Source organism: Trifolium pratense, linkage group LG4 (assembly GCF_020283565.1).
Source record: "Trifolium pratense cultivar HEN17-A07 linkage group LG4, ARS_RC_1.1, whole genome shotgun sequence".
Taxonomy (NCBI): domain Eukaryota; kingdom Viridiplantae; phylum Streptophyta; class Magnoliopsida; order Fabales; family Fabaceae; genus Trifolium; species Trifolium pratense.
Window position 1 is genome coordinate 14,468,381 of NC_060062.1, and position 21,043 is coordinate 14,489,423.

The 21,043-nt window shown below is 32.1% G+C and overlaps 2 protein-coding genes and 1 long non-coding RNA gene across 3 annotated transcripts; 2 read left to right on the forward strand and 1 right to left on the reverse strand.

Annotated features, from left to right (window-relative positions):
• The first annotated feature begins 556 nt into the window (after positions 1–556).
• LOC123921102 lies at positions 557–1,616 on the forward strand. The gene is made up of 3 exons (XR_006813954.1): positions 557–663; positions 1,370–1,430; positions 1,503–1,616. It is a non-coding gene; the product is annotated as an uncharacterized LOC123921102 (long non-coding RNA).
• Positions 1,617–6,467: 4,851 nt separating this feature from the next.
• LOC123921103 (receptor protein kinase TMK1-like) lies at positions 6,468–10,836 on the forward strand. Its single transcript, XM_045973502.1, has 2 exons — positions 6,468–9,232; positions 10,129–10,836. Exons 1-2 carry the CDS (start codon positions 6,805–6,807, stop codon positions 10,635–10,637), a joined length of 2,937 nt encoding a protein of 978 aa, XP_045829458.1. The 5' UTR covers positions 6,468–6,804; the 3' UTR covers positions 10,638–10,836.
• Positions 10,837–15,898: 5,062 nt separating this feature from the next.
• On the reverse strand, positions 15,899–19,429 carry LOC123921104 (apoptosis-inducing factor homolog A-like). The gene is made up of 4 exons (XM_045973503.1): positions 19,117–19,429; positions 18,173–18,429; positions 17,048–17,493; positions 15,899–16,398 (listed from the first exon to the last, which is right to left on the reverse strand). Exons 1-4 carry the CDS (start codon positions 19,212–19,214, stop codon positions 16,123–16,125), a joined length of 1,077 nt encoding a protein of 358 aa, XP_045829459.1. The 5' UTR covers positions 19,215–19,429; the 3' UTR covers positions 15,899–16,122.
• Between the last annotated feature and the right edge of the window lie 1,614 nt (positions 19,430–21,043).

A 21,043-nucleotide genomic window follows, 5' to 3' on the forward strand; every position in this document is an offset into this window, starting at 1 on the left:
TTAAAATGCATAAAGTCAGAAAATGTTAAGAAGTCTCAAATCATATATGAGTTTGCTTGAACATGTGTATATAAGTAAGAGACAATTCTTAGTTTACAAGTCGATTTTATAAGGTTGAGTTAGATTCGCTTGTTCAAAAAAAGGTTCTGTTAGATCCAAAATACAATTCTAAGATGATATCGGAGCTTCTTCAAGTTACGTTGAACAACACATTTATATCCACGCACCAAACTTCAATAGTGTTAGGCATTAGGGAGTTTCTTAAAGAAGTCTCACGTCTGATGTTAGTCGACCTTAATACTAGTAATTATGTCACTACTTGAGATTTGTTACTTGCCCTGCAATAGCTTTACTGCATAACCATTTATGGAGTGGCATTTCACTCTGTTAGGCAATATTCATTTCTCAACATGTATTGTGTTGGTTATTTCACTAAAATATCACATGTTTATCTAATCTCGGTAATGTGATTCCACTTCATCTATGAAATAGGTTTGATGCTTTGTGTCTTTGAAATGTACATTTAATACTTATGTTCCTTAATTCTACAGGTTTGGATTGATAGTGTCGATGTTTTGGAAAATGTCCCTCATGCAGAGTGTATAACGTTGATCCTCCATTGCATCTTTTGCTTGAAGCAACTTCAGTGATGGTGGAAATAAGGTGTGATTCTGCTAGTTCCTTTTGCTCAATAATGTTGAGAAATATTTTTTGTTGACCGGTGATATAAAATTTTAACTGCCTTGTAACTTATTGATTTTTATTTGCATTTGTCCTATGATTTCCTTTGTAAGTTATTGCTTTTGGTTATTCACTGTTGCTGCTACCACAATTGATATAGACTTAACCAGTTATGATAAATTATAAGAATGATCATTTATGTGAGAATATATTTTCATTGAAGAATAAATGTAGGGATGATTGACATATAGTAGATGCTTCTTTCATTTCATGTTTGTGTGTCCACTATCATTAACCAAATTAAGTTTAGTGTGCCTTCTAAGAATGAGTTCATTACTAAAATAAAACACTCTTCTTTGTTTCACACTTGGACTGAAACCAACAGGGAATTTGTAGGCTAATAATTTCAGGTATCATGTTCCTCATTCCTGGCTGAAACCAACAGGGAATTTGTTGGTTATGTTTGAGGAATTGGGTGGGGAATATGTTACTTTTTGATTGTGTAGTGTTGTAGAGTACTAATCTATGAAGCATTGACACTTACTAACATACATGTAAACACCGATAATAGTTTAAGAAAATCGAAGTGATTGAAATAACCACTTTTGTCTGTATCTTGTTGCATGTTGGTGCTAAATAGTTGGTAATACTTGTCCATGCGGCATTCTGAATTTATTCTCGTTTTCAGGACGAACTGGAAGCAGAACTTAAAGAATAAGGCATGGCATATCAACACCACAATCGTGCAGGTAAATCACTTTTTGCTGCATCATATTCCTTCACAATTCAATGTCGTATGATCTTCATTCTTTACTTTATAGGGAAGATACGATGTTTGCTGTCCTATGATGTCAGCCTGGGATCTTCATAAAGCTTGGCCAGAGGCAGATTTTCGGGTAAGAAGAGAGTGTTGCTTTTGGTCATTGGTCTCGCTGACATTCAAAATATTGTTCTGCATGCTATGATAATTATCTATGAAAGTTTCTTGATAGAGATTTTAATGTCCCATTTTATAGTGAAACATATCTTTTAATTATAAATTTCAAATGATGATTTTGTAGTTTACTTATATATCTTCTTATCAAGAAGAATGTTTCCACTTTATCTTGTGCAAAACTTGGTCAAGTTACTGAATCATATTATGACACTTGGTTAAATGTGTTGATACCAAGTATGTAAAATGAAAAGTATGTTCTCTATATCGTATTGAGTTAAATGCTCATAGCAATACCAAATATATATGTTAAGTGTTGCTAAGTTTTGTCATTGAGAGTTTCACATTATCTTAGGTGTTGTTGGGAATGAATAGATATTATTAATGCTTTAATTTAATTAGTTAACATTATTGATTTGTTTATATGTATGGTTCAGACATTTATCTGTTGCTATTTTTACAAACTGCTTTATTTCGATATATTCTAAACTGTTTCTAATATTAACTACAAATAATAATCAATGCTTAAGTATTCTCTGATGGACTTTTGAAGGTAGAGCTTATCTCACTAGTTTTCAATCTAGACTTTCAGAATTTGCCTCTTGTTTCATTAAGTATCCATTATGGTGTTTTTAGGTACTTGTCTGCACAATAACTCTGGCATGGGGTGTCAATCTACCTGCTCACAGGTACATTGCTACATGCACGGTGTTGTGAAAGTGTGAAGTCCACAGTATCACACAACATGTCTGCACGGTGTTGCTACATGCCTTGCTAGATGACTGCTTTCATTTTTTTATTCCAATTCAGACCAGGTATGAAAGTAAATCCTTATCTTGTCTGATGTTTTGGTTTTCTCTAGTATAGCGTACTGTTTTTTATAAGGTTGCAGTTTTGGTGGGTATGGTTTCATTTTAATATATAGTTTCATGAAATAAAACACTATATAAGCTACAGGCATACCTATTAGCCTTATAGGTTCATTTGTTCACTGATTCACATAATCTCTGTAAAAATTAGTCAGTTTTAGTAGTGATGTTCATTAAATGATTCAAGGTTGCTGGGGAAAGGTTTATAAGTTGAAGTTAATAAGTTTTTAATACCAATCAGATTTAGTTAATAAGTCTCGGTAAATATTTCTTTACCACCCATCATAAGTATTGTTTGTGCTATTTTGTGCATGCAGATTAGCCCTGATGCAAGAAAAGGTACTAATTATGGTGGTTGTCAAATTACTCGTGCTAACTTATTGACTAGTGACATGTTCTGGTAATGCTTTTAACATCTTGCAAAACTGTATTGAATGACCTTTAAGAACAAGAACATCCAAATCGTTTGATGGACCATTAGGATATTGGTGTAGTTATCTTTCCAATATTATTTCAGTTTGGTCCATCATCATTTATGTGTTTGTCTTCGTCAACTTGAATGTGCTTTATGTGAATAGTTCTTTACAAACTACCCTAATTAGATTTGATTAGAAAGGCTTCTTAACTCATAATTATTCTTTAATTCTGATGAATTAAAGTTGGAAAAAAACTAAGCCACAAACTTAGTATTGCACTTCGAAAAAAAATATTGATTGAATGTGTCTTATTCATCATTATTCTATATAGTGTTGTCTGGATCAATAATTTCACTAACTTAGCTCATGCGAATCTACTAATCTGTTGCTCATGGGAATTTTCAGTATTCATTTATAGTGTTATCAGGAACACATTAAAAAAATTTCTCTGAATTTGCTTTGTAGTTGATGAAGAGTGATCAGTCTCGGCTTTCTCTTGAAGCACATGGATTTATTTTGGGTAAATTGAACTTTTTTTTTTACTGAGTTCTGAATTCTTGATAACTCGAGGCATTAAATAGATCAATATATTTACTTTGCTAATCAATTTCATGTTCAAATTATGCATTACATTAGTTCTGTTCATATGTTTATTAACACTAATCAATTTCACTTCTACATATTTATGGTTTTAATATTAAAATGTATAGTTTATATTGGATTTAAAGTATCATCAATATCTTTAAGTATAACATGCATATTTGTTTCATTTGCCAGTAATAAGATGTAATGAGAGTATATGATGCACATTTAACTTAGCTTTTTTGATGGATGATAATTAATTAACAATTAGCTTGGTTTTAGGAATGGATTCATAGTAATTAGCCTTTTATAATTATAAATTTTTTCTAAAATACTTGAATTTGGCTGCGAAATCGCTAGGAAACATAACCTTTTCAACAATATTTAACTATGTATTAATTGGGAATTAGCTATGATTTCTTATATATTAGTTGCAAATTAGCTAGGAAATATTTTTCTAGATGATTTGCCGCCCAATCCATGCTAGGACCTATACGACAGCTAATTCACAACAAATGCGTAGCAAACACTGTTTTACTAGCGATTAGCTACGAGTTAGCTACAAGTGGCTTCGTAGCTAAATGCAGATTTTCTTGTAGTGAAAAGACAATTATCAGGTCACCGATCATATATATTCACGCATCTAGCTCAAATAGTGTTAGGCATTATGGAGTATCTTAAGAAGTCTCACGTCGGATGTTAGTTGGCCGGAATATGAGTTTATAAGTAAAAGATAATTATCACTTTACAAACCGGTTTTATAGATTGAGTTAGATCTATAACTCCCAATAATTCTATTAAAAAAAATTATATTTGTTGCCATATTTATCAAATTTGGCTAATGATGTATATTAATTAAACTTATAAAAAAATACCAATTCTTAACAGTAGTACTTTATTATATTTATTATACCGTTTGTTTTGGTACATTATATTTATCACTATAATTTATGGTGAGTTTTCAATTTTGATAACATTTTTTTTTTATAAGTAAAATTTTATTATAAGGAAGTACTAGACGTACTCAATTCCTTACAATACAAAACATATGATTAAATGCTTTGGAGATATACGAAAGGATTACTACATCAGTCATAAAAAGAGAAAGAGGAGTTCCGGCTTTTGCGACCATTAAACCAGAACGAAGAAGTAGCTTTAATATCATCGATCAATAGAGAATCGGAAACAAACTAGTAGTATAATATTTTATTTTAGACTAAACCAACTATCAATTTTTTTTTTTTTTGAAACAAAACCAACTATCATTAGTCCGTTACTATACCATTAATTTTTTTTTGACAAGAATTACTATACCATTAATTAACAACGAGTATTATGCTATTATGCTTATACAATAAGATTTTTTAAAAAATAAATGATATTTATACAATTGAAAATTAGATTTAATTTTTTAGAGAGAGAAGCTCTACGTTTTCTCTAGGTTATCTCTTTCTTAATTTATCGATGATAGGTAATTTTAGGTTTTTTTTTAACCTAGAATGACCCCACCCCGCTGTATTTTTTCTTTAATCTAAACAAATTATTTTTTCAACATAGATCAATTTTTTATTTTATTTTGTTATTTCATTGTATGAGTACGATATTGTGTTTGATTTTTTTTTATCTCTTTGCGATGTTTGTTTAATTAGTTCATATGGAAATATCAACTTCAAACATGCATATTCATTCAATGATTTGCGTGTTAACATTGCAGATCTGAGGCATGAATATTCTAGTCACTTTGATTTTATGGTTTTATTTATAGGCATATTTTGCTGTTGTTTACTTTTAACTTGGATGTACGTTGTGAGTTCGTTCGCAAATTCATCAATTTCGTTTTTAGCGATGTTGAACTTGTATTTACTTCTGATATACTCTATTAATTATTGAAATGAATGAATATTGTTAATTTGGTATAATTTTTTAGACGTCTCTCTCATGCTCTCATTGTGTTCCTACTTCCTACCCTCCTCTCTCGATTATTTTTGTCCCAAAAAAAAGGAAAAAAGAAAGTTGCCTAAAAAATTGTCACAAATTAGTTCTAAAAATGTCATTAATTATTCTGAATAAATAAGGTAAAGAGACTCCAATATGGCATGACACAAGTTTGATGCTAAATTCTTAACTGTGTTATTATGATGTCCTAAATTCATCCAACTAGAATTAAGGCTAATTGATCATGACATGATATTCTATGTTTATGATTTTCGCTATTGTCATGATATATAATGGGAAGTTTAGAGGAAATCATGGTGTGGTTTATTGTGGACTTGTACGGCCATGATTCATTCTTCTATTTCTTCACATGTAATCTATTTCTTCACATGTAATTTTCGTAAGAAAGAACAATTCTCATTTCTTAATATTAACGTTTTTTTTTTCTAATGTCAAGTTTCGAATCAAGTATCTCTAGGTTGTAATGAGACTCCTTAACTAAAGGGCTATCTGTGAAACAGACATAATATTAACGTTTTTAAAAGTCAAAATTATAAATCAAATCATTGAATGTCTAAATTTTTAGTTTAATCAGATGGATAAATTAAGTCGAAGACGAAATAAAATATGATTTGAAAGTCTCACCAACTTTATATCGTTTTCGATTATATTATTCGACTAGTTTGACCGTAATTATGTTTTAGTTGACGCGGTTTTCTCTTTTTTGAAACATCGGGCGACGCGGTTTAAAAATATAGAAGTTATGATTTGAAAGTCTCGCCAGTTTAATGATTGATTTGATTTTTATAATATTTCTGATTCTTTATACAATAAATAAATTTTGTTTTTTTGTAAAGCCACTAGGTTTGGTCTAGTGGTGAGGGATTTTGGTAGTATGTTATAGGTCCTGGTTCAATTCCCCGCTCATCGTAAACAAAAAAAATTATTTTTTGTCAAATATAAAATATTTCTTTCTAATTGTCAAAAAAAGAAAATTTCTTTCTAAATATTTTTTTTCCTTTACTTGTACTTGAATAGAAAGATTTTCACATACTCTTCCAACACTTTTACATTCCTGCCCTTTGTTATCTTCTCTTGTCGTCTCTCTCTCTCTCTCTAGTCCTTCACTTCACCATTTTGTCAATTCAATTTCCCTTTTGTTTATTCTACTTTGTCGGTGTGAGTAACAAACATTGTACAACACAACATAGTATAGACATTCACTTGCAATGTTTTGTTCTATGTTCTTTTTCTATCTGGGTATTTTTGTTATCATCTCATTTTGATCATAGAATTTAGATTTTGATCTTTTTCGCAAATGGGGTTGTGAATTTTCTAGGAAAGTTTCAATCTTTATCATCAATTTCATACAATTGTTAACATAACCATGGTATCTATTCAGATTAAATTTCACATTTTTCTCTTATTTTCCCTTATGATTATAATGTGTTATGGTGAAACCAATCCAAATGATCTCAAAATTCTGATTGATTTCAAGAAAGGGTTGAAGAATCCAGAGCTTCTGAAATGGCCTGATAATGGTGATGATCCATGTGGTTCACCTTCATGGAATTATGTGTACTGTTCTAAAGGTAGAGTTACTCAAATTCAAGCTAAGAATCTTGGTCTTAAAGGTTCATTGCCTTCAAATTTTAATCAACTTTCAGAGCTTCAAAATTTAGGTCTTCAAGGAAATAATCTTAGTGGAATGTTACCTAGTTTTAGTGGATTATCTAATTTGCAATATGCTTTTTTGGATTATAATCAATTTGAAGCAATCCCTTTAGATTTCTTCAATGGATTGACCAATATTCAGATTTTGACTTTGGAAGAAAACCCTTTGTTGAATGCTACTAATGGTTGGTCATTTCCTTTGGATTTGAAAAATTCAGCTCAATTAACAACTCTTTCGTTGGCGAATTGTAATTTGGTTGGTACATTACCTGATTTTCTCGGCACATTGTCTTCATTATCAGAATTGAGGCTTTCAGGTAACAGAATTTCGGGTGAAATTCCAGTTAGTTTTGGTCAATCGTCGATACAGGTTCTATGGTTGAATGATCAACAAGGCGGTGGAATGACAGGTTCTATTGATGTTATTGGTTCAATGACGTTTTTGAAACAAGTTTGGTTACACGGAAACAAGTTCACCGGAACAATTCCATCGAATATTGGTAATCTCACTTCTCTACAAGATCTTATCCTCAATAGTAATCAACTTGTAGGTTTGATTCCAAATTCATTAGCAAATATGGAACTTAAAACACTTGATTTAAATAATAACAAGTTCATGGGTCCAATACCGAAGTTTAAGGCTGCAAAAGTATCATATGATTCTAATTTCTTTTGTCAAACTAAACCTGGTTTTGATTGTGCTTCTGATGTTAATGTCTTGTTGGATTTTCTACGTAATGTGAATTATCCGTCAAATCTTATTAGTCAATGGGTTGGTAATGATCCTTGTGGACAACCATGGTTTGGATTGAGATGCAATAACGCGAAGGAGGTATCGATGATTAATTTGCCTAATCAAAAGCTTAATGGTACTTTGAGTCCTTCACTTGCTAAGTTAGTTTCATTACTTCAAATTAAGCTTGCAGGAAACAATTTAAATGGCAAAGTTCCTAGTAATTTTACTGACTTGAAATCACTGACGTTGTTGGATTTGAGTGATAACAATTTTGAACCTCCATTGCCAAATTTTCACGATGGTGTGAAAGTTATCACTGATGGTAACCCTCTTTTTGTTGATCACTCTAGAACGAGTCCCGTTCCTATTAGCAGTCCACCACCTTTAAGTGGTCCACCTTCACCACACATTGTGTCGCCGCCGCCACTGCCATTGCCATCTCCATCTCCATCGCCATCCTCCGTTATTCCACATCCCTCTAGTCAAAGTCCAAGCTCTGATCAATCTAGGAATGTCGAATCAAAGGCTCAACCGAGTAACTCACATGGATTCAAAACAGTAACTATAGTGTCTGGAGTTGCAGCTGCATTGGTAGCTCTTTTGGTCATTTGTCTCTTAGTATTATGTTGTATGGAGAAGAAGAAAAAAGGTTCAATTGATGGTTTTAGTTCCGTTGTGGTTAAAACTCAAGATTCATCTGATCCAAACGCGATGGTTAAACTTGCCGTGTCAGATAGCAGCAACACTGGGAACTTATCCACAACTACAGGAACAAGTTCTCTAACTAGTGGCGAAACCGGATACTATCATGTTGTTGACTCCGGTAACCTTGTCATCTCAGTTGATGTTATACGCAAGGTCACAAATAATTTTGCTTCGGAAAATGAACTCGGCCGTGGAGGATTTGGAACCGTTTACAAAGGTGAACTGGAAGACGGAACAAAAATAGCAGTGAAAAGAATGGAATGTGGAATTATTAGCAGTAAAGGAATTGATGAGTTTCAAGCAGAAATAGATGTCCTTTCGAAGGTTCGGCACCGACATTTGGTATCCCTTCTAGGCTATTCCATTGAAGGAAATGAGAGGCTTTTGGTTTATGAATACGTGCCTCTTGGTGCTTTAAGCAGACATCTTTTCCATTGGAAAAGCTTGAATTTGGACCCTTTGTCTTGGCCACATAGGCTTGCAATAGCACTTGATGTTGCTAGAGGGATGGAATACCTTCACAGTCTTGCTCGACAGACCTTCATCCATCGAGATCTCAAGTCTTCTAATATCCTACTTGGAGATGATATTCGAGCCAAAGTTTCTGATTTTGGTTTGGTGAAACTTGCACCAGATGGTGAAAAGTCTATGGCAACAAGACTTGCTGGAACATTTGGATACCTTGCCCCTGAATATGCAGGTATTTTTTTTTTTTTTTTGCTTTAAATAATAGCATCATTTATGTTATGGCAGCAAGAATTGAATCATTATAAACTCTTGCATTTTAGCATATAGTTTTTCTCTGTGGTTCTAAATTGCAGTTGAGGTTACGCTTCAAACCTTAATATTGCACCAAAATGTGAGCAAATGAAGCCGATGCAGCCGGAGTTATGGTTGTGAATTGTGATGTTGTTTGGAGACCTGCGAAACCTTTATATTAAGGCCGCAATTGTAGTTGCAGCCCACAATTTAAAATTATCCCTAGTTGTTGGTTTATTTTAGTCAGTATGTTCTTAAAATAAAGACATCTTTAGAATAAAACAAATTATGTGTGTAACAAAAGGTTATGTTTTCATTTTGTGTTTTTTGCAAATAGAATTGTGAATTTATACACGTAAATTCAATATATTATATTGTTGTAACATGTTGTTTGGCCTTTTCTGCATCGTCAGAATATAGAATTGCATTTTTTAGTAATGCCATGTAGTAGTGTTTGGTCACAGGTTAGAAGCACACCTATATTTACGTTGAACACGAATATGATATATTTGTTTTCAGTGTGTTCAAGATAGTTCTAAATTGCGGTCTGCGATTGTAATTGTGACCCCAAAATAACAGTTTTAGAGGTCTCTGTAGCAACATTGGAACCATAAATACTGCAACATTTGACTTTATTTTATCACAATATAAATGTTTGCAATGCGACCGCAACTGAAATTTAGAACCATGAGATCAATATTAAAAATAAATAAATATATGAGCTATATGATCCTCGTATCCCTTGTATTATATTTATAAGATATAGATGTGATTAAATCTCTACACTTCTTGAACTCTTGTGTAACGCATCTAACTAAAAGTTTATGCGAGTTTCAGTGATGGGGAAAATCACGACTAAAGTGGATGTGTTCAGCTACGGTGTGGTATTGATGGAACTTCTGACCGGATTAATGGCTCTTGACGAGAGCCGACCAGAGGAAAACCGATACTTAGCCGAATGGTTTTGGCAAATCAAATCAAACAAAGAAAAGCTATTGGCTGCCATCGATCCAGCACTTGATGTAAGCGAAGAGACTTTCGAGAGTTTTTCCACTGTAGCTGAACTTGCCGGACATTGCACTGCTAGAGAAGCAAATCATAGGCCAGATATGGGGCATGCAGTCAAGGTGCTGTCGGAATTAGTAGAGAAATGGAGACCGGTTGATGAAGAATTCGATTATAGCGGTGGCGTTGACTTCGGTCAACCGCTTCCGCAATTATTGAAATTTTGGAAGGAAGCAGACAGCAACGATGTAAGTTATACAAGTCTTGAAAATAGTAAAGGAAGTATACCAAATAAGCCTTCTGGTTTTGCAGAATCTTTTACATCTTCTGATGGCAGATGATTTGGATGTAATTTCAGTGCATTTTGAGTAAATTTCACTTTCATTTTGGTTGTGACGTTATGTCTGTTTTGGCAGCAAAAAAATGGTATAACTTATTTGTTTACACTTTTCAGTTTGTTGGTTTTGTACTTCAGTGTACTTTAAGGTACTACTTATACAGGTATGGAGGTGTAAATAAAGAAGAGGAGTGTTATCTAAACACAAAATTTGGGGACACAAAATTGACACATCTTTTTACCACTCATATGCACGGAAATCGATGCATGCAAATAATATTAAAAAACAAAAAGTGTATATTTGTTGTATTTTTGTTTGAAAAATGTGTTGGAATAACATTTTCCAATAAAGAAATATATAATTTTTATTTTGTTTTGTTTTTTGTGTGGCTATATGGTAAAATCAAGAAGTTTGAAGAAGTAATTAATTTAAGGATGTGAAAACTTTGTTGCTTTTTGTATTTTAGAATTCCTGCAAACTCAATGATGCAGCAGCCGTCAGATGGAATCGGAACCTCTACCTTCCTCTCAAGAAAGGTAGAGTGCCGTTCGAAAACTTCTGCTCCGTTGGATATATTGTATGCTACATAAAGTGCAATGTTGCCATTTTTTTATTTTTGTTTAAGCTTAAGTCACAACTAGACCGATCTACATCTCACGCTGAACCCTGTAGAACGGAAACGGATCCTCTTTCTTCCTACCGTGAAAGTTAGCGTGCCGTTCGGAACTTGTGCTCGGTTTGATATATTTTATGCTCCATAAAGTGCCATGTTGCCATCTTTTTATTTTTGTCAAAGCTTAAGTCACAACTGGTCCGATCTACAACTCACGCTGAAGTGTTTGTATCATCAGCCTCCAACCGTCTCCCTCCCCCGTGCCTGAAGCCTCCTCTGATATGTGTGTCACTTTACATGTTATAGTTTCCAAATTAGAGAGGATGAAGTTGTCCTCAATCCAAGTTGTTGATGAGATTATTTTGCTATTCATCATGAATAGAAAAATGTAGGCCATTTTTTATTTTATTTTTTATTAACCCTCCGATTTTTAGGGAAAGGGATCTCGGTAATCCAGAATTCAACCGCAAAATAAGTAAAGTCTGATCAAAAATAAAATGTAGGCAACTATTTATATTTTGGCTTTGAAAAGAAAATGTATGTAACTGAAAATGATGATTATCATTTTGCAACTTGAGACAACATTCATTACAATGTCACCTCACCTTACATTACGTAGAAAATACACTCAATGAACTACAAAACTGATAGAATATTATGTAATTAAGTTTAATTTTCTGTAATTATGTTTGTACTATGTAGAAATTTAGGAATATTATTTGTTGCATTTTCATTGATAATAGCAAGAGTATATATATAACTGTCATAGGTAAAGTAAAATCTAGAAGAATAATTATATATAATTATGTATATAATTACAGGAAATCAAACTTAATTACAGAATATTCTATCAAAATCATTATGCAGATTATGTCCTAAAACCATTTTGAAGATCTTCAATCAATCAATGAGAAAGCTACGGTGGATGTAACCGCCGGAGTTGTTGATAGGGATGGATGTATGAGTCGTAGAAAGTGGTGGTTATGTGTTTTTTATTTGATTTAATGGTCAAAAATCAACTTTCATATAGTGGGAAACTATCACTTTCCCATGTTAAACACCATCGCCTATTCAAAGAGGCAACTCGGGGCGTAGATTGACTCGGGAATCGGGATGATATATGTCAATGGTAAAAATCACACATTTGATATGTGCCTTGGCCCCATAGTAGCACCATGGGGTGCCTCTTGTGATGAATGAACATATTACCAAAAGATAAAAAGTCAAACAATAACACTTGGCAGTCAAAAGATAAAAAGTGTTTCATATTACCAAATTGTAAAAGCATGTGGCAACCAATCGGGGAAGGAGGCAGAAGTTTATCACACCGGTGTCGAAAAATACTAAAATAATAAAAATGAATGCCCGTATAATTTTTTTTTTATGTTATCGTGTTATATTTACGAAGTTTTTGTTTAATGGTGACATAATACTAATCGCCTCCGGAAAATATGTGGGACACAAAACATGAGTTCTTCCCCTCAATCGAATTTTGTTCATGCGCAAGAGTCAAATATCAAACTTTTGACCACTTACTTAAGAGACTCAAAACTCTTACCACTTGAAACAACTAATTTTTTGTTAATTAAAAGACTATATTTTTAATAATTCAACACTTATATGATATAATATGATATTTTATTAACTCGCTTGGGTTGGTACATTGATATTGACTTGGGACTTAAGAGTGTGCTCCTCTTAAAATTTGAAGTTCGATTCTCTCTAACACAAATTTGGATGATTAATTTAACTTTTTCAAAAAAATATATAATATTTTATGTATATGTATGTAAATGAGGGGGAGGGGGCCTTGGCCCCTGCTTGCCCCCTCCAAGTCCGTCCTCGCAACCAATCCCATGGAGTGATGAAGATTGAAAATATTAGCAAATTGATGATTAGGAACAAAGGTACAAGGCGTCGGGAATATTTCACATGGTCCACACACATGTTTTTTTTTGTCCACACACATGTTATTCTCCGGTTTTAAATATGAGTTTAATTGTTGTGCATTGTCGATGTAATTTTTTTTTACACATACATCCAATGACGCGTTGCCACATCATTTAATGAATGTGACACGTCATGTGTTTTTAATTACCATACATGATGTATCGGTATATTATTTGACGCATCTACAAAATAACTTTACACCGACGGTGCATATAAATTAAATTCTTTAAATATTAAAAAAATCAATTTTAAATTCATTAAATAATTAATTAATTAATTAATTTAAATTCCCTTAAAAAATTACATCACCTCACAAACAAGAACCACTAACACTCAGTTACTCACATTGACAAAACACAACTAAAGATTTTTATTCATTCATAGAATCATAGTACTAAACAAAAAAAAAAATTATATGAACTTTTTTGGTGTGTTATTCTTCTACAAAATTGACACCACTTTTTATTTGTATTAACCCTCTAGTTTCTAAGAGAAGTTCTCGATAATCCATGTAGAAAGTAGGAGAAGATGAAGAAAGAGGAAATCTTTTGGTAGTAATATAGAGTGGAAAAATAGAGTTTCGTTTTTGCGTGATTTTGTTCTTTTTTTATAGAGAAAAGTTTAGATTAATTGGACAAGGTTTAGCGTTAACACACATCATTCACATAGAAGATTTATACGTCGATACAAAAGTTGAATATATATACTCTTGCGTAGAACTGTAGTTGGCTGGACCGGTTTTCAGTTAAAAAAAATGCCCGAGCCGATTAAATATCCATCGAGTTTGGTTTGTTTCAATTTTTAGGGTTTTTCTAAAATAAAACCGAACCAAACTGACCCAACAAAAGAAAAACTTATATATTTATAGGATAAATTCAATCCATCCATATTTTTAATTGGATGAATTAGAATTCAATTTACTAAGTTTTTTTTTTTTACAATTTAACCTACGACCTTTATCATATTATCCAAACCCCTCTATTAACTACCTTTATATTTGGTGGATAAATTGGATGAATATTTAGTTGGATACATTGGATGGATGGTGAATCAAATTGTCATATTAAAAAAAAAATCTATAATTGGATGTATTGGATAAGGGTAGTTGACGGATGAATATTTCGTTTTTGCAAGATTTAGTTTTTTTCTTCAATAACATCTTTATTTACATGGAACAAATTTCTATTATTTTCATGGAACAAATGTCTATAAGGGGAAATTTGAAATAATATTAGCAAAATAAATGAGTTCAACTATTTTTTTAAGGGTGTGATTTTTTTTTGGGTTACCAAGGTGTGATATTTTTTTATTGTTTATACATGAGATATAGGAGCCCGTTTGACCTAACTTTTTTTCCTCTTCTTTTTACTTTAAAAGTAAGAAGTTTGGCCAAACAACAATTTCTAAAAGCTATGGTAAAAAAAAATAGTTTCTATATTTTAGAAAAATAATAATAATATATTCTCAAATATATCTTTTAACCCTATTATAATAAAAAACAACAATTTTTAACTTTTTTTTATAAAAAAATAAATTTACCAAACAATTTTAACTTTAGTTAAAAAACTATTATTTTTAGCTTTATAATTAAAAGAACTTCTACACCTAAAACGGACTCAGGTGTTAAATAATTTATATCTTTTTTATAAAAGATCAATGACTCTCTATTAAACTAAAATGGTGTTTGGAATATTTGGCACAAGAGTACTACGATACTACTCCATCCAGTCTTTAATATAAGAAAAAATTTACTTTTTAAATACATTGAAAAATTGATGTATCTAGAGGCTAGACTATATCATAATTAGATACATCAGTCTTTTAATATATCTAAAAAGTAAACTATTTATTATATTTAGGACTTAGGGAGTATAGGGTAAAATCCCTACAAAGGGTTTGGTTGATTAATGATCAATCTTCATAGGATAACGAAAGGCCCGTCCGTAATAATGCGTGCCTAAATACACAAATTGATCAGTTTAGGATAAAAGGATAATGCATGATAAAATATATTTATATAAATTGACAAATTCTTTTCTTATTCATAACATGTATAATTACTACCGTTTGCAATAAAACAAAAAGTGTTACGTAAAAATAAACTCATAGTAGTAATATGGGGCATTTAGGGAAGAGGACAAAATACAGTCACTAAAAAAAATTTCATTAGTGAGAAAGCAACAAGTAGTAACTTCAAGTAGAAGTGCGTTTGATCACCGAAATCATATCAAATCATATATTTAGTAAAGGAAGATACATATGTAATAATGTTCATACTACCCCTAACCAGGGGCTGAGCCTCTCATGAGCTCGACAGGGCCATGTCCGCCCCAAAATTTTCATTTTTTATTATATGTATACTATTTAGCCATGGTTTTAAACCCCCGCTAAATAGCCTGTTTAGTTTGTTAATTCTCAGTTTGCGGGGGTTTCATGCATCCCTTCTAATGTTTTATTGTTTAATATTTATAGAAATTTTAGAATGTGTAATTTAATTTGTGAAAGTATTCAAGTATATTTTTTTGGAGAAAAATGTACTCAAATTTATCCCCGTTGAGTGTGAGTTTGGGGTTATACTTTTTATTCCCGCTTGAATTTGACTTTATGGGTTTGGGGAGGGCAAAATCCGTCCCCGCCCCATTGCCATCCCTAGTTATCCTTAATTGAAATCTATTCATACCAAAAACAAGGTAGAAAAATATTTCAGCCTAAAAAACAGAACTCAAAATCATTTATTTATTATGTGAAGTTGTACATATACAACACTTACAAAAATCAAAATCAAAATTATAAACAAATACAACTATAGGTACATTAGAATTCAATTGAATACACACTTGAAAGGAAACACATAATGAACACAAACATGCAAAACAATAACTAGAAAAGATGAACTATACACACACACACAAGAACTATATGAAATTAAGATTTTTTAGCATTAGGTTCAAGTCCTAATTCCTTTCTTGTTTTTCCAACAAACAAATCTCCTGATTTGATAATACCAGGAAACCTTCCAACAACTGTCATGAAAGGGAACTGTGCAACTCCATGTTTTCGTCCGAGCGAAACAATAGATATTGGAGCTTGTGCCTTGTAAGTTCCCAATTTAGGTTCTTTCGCTCCTCCTTCGATCAATAGCTTTAGATTCTTCGCTACTAATTTAGCATGGCCTTGTGCATACACTCCTTGTTTTATTTCCTGTAACATATATTTCAATTTTTGAATCAAAATTTTGCATTAAGAATGATGCTTGAGTGAAAATAACAAACTAACAAATATTGATAGATATGACGATCATGATTCGTTAAGGCCGAAGGGACGAAATTTCGTGCCATTTCAGCCGTCCAATCTTAATCAGACAGTTACTAGCATTGTTACTAACCAATTGGCAATAGTCAGCTGCGGCACATATTCATATGATACGATATCGAGGGAATGTTAACAAGAATTTGCACCACGGTTGTCAATTGAAGATCGCAGAAACTAGTGGTTTATTCAAATTACACTACGATATAGTGTCAAAACTATAGCCACTATTTAACAACAATTTGTACTATATAGTGTATGGAAAGTATCGTATAAGAATAACGCTGTAGTGCTATTGCTAAATCTGGTTTGATTATGCAGAATTTTATTTTTTTTGGTCAGGTAGCCTAGTGGCTAGAAATTTCACACTTAAGGTGGGATAAATGGGGTGTCCGGGGTTCGAACCCCGGTTCTTGCTTATAAAATGCGATGTGCCTACCAACTGAGATGAGCTCACGCAACATGCACAAAAAACTTTAATTGCAAGAAAAACAAATAAACAAAAATAGAGCAATTTAACTTGGTTTTGGTAAGCACTTACTTGAATATCTGTAATATCTCCAATTGCAAAAACATTGCTTCTACCCTTAACTCTCAAGTATTCATCAACTTGAACTCTTCCATTACCATCCAAACCGTCTTTCAAAAACGTTTCTCCGAGCCATCTTGAACTAAGTGGCTTCCCTATACATACAAAATGTGTATCTGCTTCTATAGTCTCTCCAGCTGAAGTTTGATAAGTCTCATTTGTGAATGAATCAATGTCAACTGATTGATCTAGCTTCACATTAACTTTCCTTGATTTAAGCCATTTTAATGTCTTTCTTGAAGCTTTTGGTCCGATATATTCTAGCAATCTTGATCCTTTATGGACTATTGTCACTTTTTTGTCAGGAAAATCAACAGCTATCTCAGCTGCTAGCTCGACACCGGTTGGTCCTCCTCCGACAATTAAAATTGAACGCGCAGATTTTATCTTTGTATTTTCTGTCATTGAAAGAGAAGGATCGTTGTCACTCATATGAAATTGATACATTGAAAATCTTTTACATAACTTGACAGAAAATAGGAATTAGCAATTTACATAATTTTGATTAGGTGTCTGTTTCGCTTGACTTATTTGAGCTAATTTAGTGTCATAAACATTTGTGAATATTGTTTGGAAGAGTTTACAGAAACAACTTATGATATGTCTATAAGTTGTTTTCAGCTTACTTCCATAAGTTGTTCATAATAGCTTATGAAAACGGTTTATAACTAATATACATGAGCACTTATATTATAGACAACTAGAAACTTAAGTTAAACACACTTAATTGAGTTTTTTATCCAAACAGGTCCAAGATAATTACAAGCCACCTACTCCATATAGACTAGCACAATCAATACTCAGATCGAATGAAAGATCAATTATAAGTTATCGAGTCTTAAAAGAGGTCGATCTTGGTTGCAACATCAACGTTTCTAATGTCTATGCAGCCACAAAACAACTGCATTTGAGGTCTTATCAGCAACATTTTACTCTGATTTTCCGCAATATCAAGGATTACTACACAACAGCGGTTTAATTTAAAACTTCGATTGATGTTTGATCGGTTCAAATTAGATATTTCTAAAGCCTAAAGAGTTAGCAGTTACCACTAAGGAACTAAGTAGTATTACATACCTCCTTTGTACTGATCAAGTCTTTCGGTCCTTGTTTTCGGGATAGGATCTGCGTGACCGGCTGCAATAACAAGATAATCATATGCAATCTGACGGCCATCGGCAGTGAAGACTTCAGATTCAGTTATGTTGGTGGCAGTTGATACAATAAGGTCACCTTTTGTGAAATATTCTCTATGGTTAATCACTGTCCTTTCTGCAAATGATGGTTCCACCATTGCCCTCAAACTTGCCCATGGAATCTCAAAATATTCCTTCCTGTGTTCAACAACTCTAATTAGTTACTAGAACCAATTTCGACAACAAATTTCATGTACCGTTTTAAATAAAAGTACACGACTACAATCAGACACCAAGTTTCTGATGTCTTCGATATGGTTTTAAATTGCAGTTCGCAACCACAATATAACAGTTTAAAAGATATCTACAACGGCATCACAAACGCAGATGTGGCTACATCCATTGCATATTTTCGCAAAGTAACAGCGACTACAACCGCAATTTGAAACCATCATTATCGCAATGAAACTGCCAATTAGACCATATTTGACAACACAATTCTCTACAGTAACAAAACCAAAGTTCGTATTTTAGGTTCATTAAAAACTAATTTATCTAGTTTATATTATACACCAAAAACATTAGTTATTGACTGAATCTGAAAAATGAACTTTTGCTTATATATAAGATCAAAGGGAATATTATTTAGCTTTTTTGTGTAACCCTTCGCCTCCTAGGAAAAACGGATCCTAATTATCTGGAGTTCAACCGGAAGATAAATAAAGACTAACTAAGAACTGTTCTAACCAGAGTTCGAACTTGGAAACTCAATAACGATTCGGCTTAATTTAATTACCATCCAACTTAAATTTCAAACAAACCATAAAAAACAATATACAAAATTGAATTAAAGAGCATGAATTGAATTATAAAGAGAAATCTCACGGATCAATAAGAGTGACATTAGCAAGATGTTGTAAAGTTTTAGCAAGAACAGAACCAGCAACACCACCTCCAATAATCACAACTTTCTTTTCCACCATTTTTTGTTTTGTATATTTGTAAGCTTTCCTTTGAATATAGAGTTGAAATTAAGTTTATAATGATTGTTATGTTACAATAAAGATAAGGAAGCAATATATATAGATGTGATTACATCATTGCATGTATCATCAAAGTTGAAACATCTTAGTTTGAATTTGGACATAAAATCGACCAAAGACAAATGGTATATAGCTAATAGTCAACTTTAACAACCCGAATGAGGTGTTGAGATGCAATGCAACTTCTCAAGCAACCACCTTTTTTTTTTTTTCACAAGAATACTGTATGAAATTTGGAAATAGGCAAATATCCCCTGAAATTATAAAAAGTCAATCAAATTGTCCCTTACACTACTAGTCAGAGTCCACGTCAGGGGGGTAATTTGATTGACGATTTATAATTTCAGGGAGGTATTTACCTATTTCCAAATTTTATGGAGAGGATATTTGATGAATTTGAAATTTCAGGGAGTATTTCAGGGGGTTATTTTACGGCTAATGCTACGGTGGACCACCTTCACAAGTTGTCCACCGTGGACAAATGATCTACCAAATATGAATTTTACGAAATTCATTGTTGGATTGAAAGTTTATATCGTATAGATCATCCATAAATTTTTTTAAAATTTTTTGAAAATCATTTGATATGTTATTGAGACCCATCAAGATTTACGTTATTTAATAAACCGTTAATCTTGACGTGTCTCAATAACATATCAAATGATTTTCAATTTTTCTAAATTTTTTTATGGATGATCTATATGATATAAACTTTCAATCCAACAGTAGATTTTGTAAAATTCGTATTCGTTATAATGATATTCATGACTGGTCCACCATTAATCACTTAATGAAGTGATCCATATTAGAATTTACCGTTATTTTACTCCTATTTTTTTAGTATGATTCTTCTAGAAAGTAATGTGTTTGATTTTGCGGTTATTAAAATTAATTAAAAGTATGTTGAATGTAACATAGTTTAAGCGTGTTATACCTCAGCAGTATCACTCTGACTTTAAAATAGTGAGTTGAATCGTTCTCGAGAGATACCTAATGTGGACACATCTTTTAATTCAAACAGCAGAGACTAAATCAATAGTTTTTTAATTTGTAAGAAATGAATTTAAACAACAAAAACTTAGAAAAATTAAAAATAAAATACTATAATTGCATTGATTAAAGTTATATTTAAAATTATATTTAATAATAAAAATGACCACTAATACAACCGTATTCGTGAATCATAAATGATGATGGGTACTTTTTTTAATATAAAAAAAATATAGTTCCCACTTGCCAACTTGCATAAGCTCAATCTTGTTTGCCAAGAATATCATTTTCAAATAGAGCTGGAGAAAAATAATAATTTAAATTTTCTATTAGGGTTTTTTAACAATTTTTTCTACTATCATGAGCTGAAAACTGGGGTCATGAAATTAAGATACGTGTAACACAAGAGACCGCGTGTGAACTAAGAGAACCGCAGGAAAATATCGCTACAATCATATGTTAGTGGTTATCCGATTAAAATTAGATGATCATGAATTAAATAAAAGATTTTTAAAATTATTAAATGATAAATAATAGAAATGTGTTTTAGACGGTTCAATCTTAATGGAACAGATTAAAATATGTAACTGCATGACTGAAAAAAATAAACTGCACCCAATTCATTTCTTTGAATTGATAATGGATTTCTTTTCATTGAATTTATCTTAATATTTTCTTTTTTTTTTAAAAAGTTGATGGTTTATAAGTACCACCAACTTATTTACAAAGAAAATACTATAATTGCTGCTGCCAAGGATCGAACCCCTGACCAACAGCCT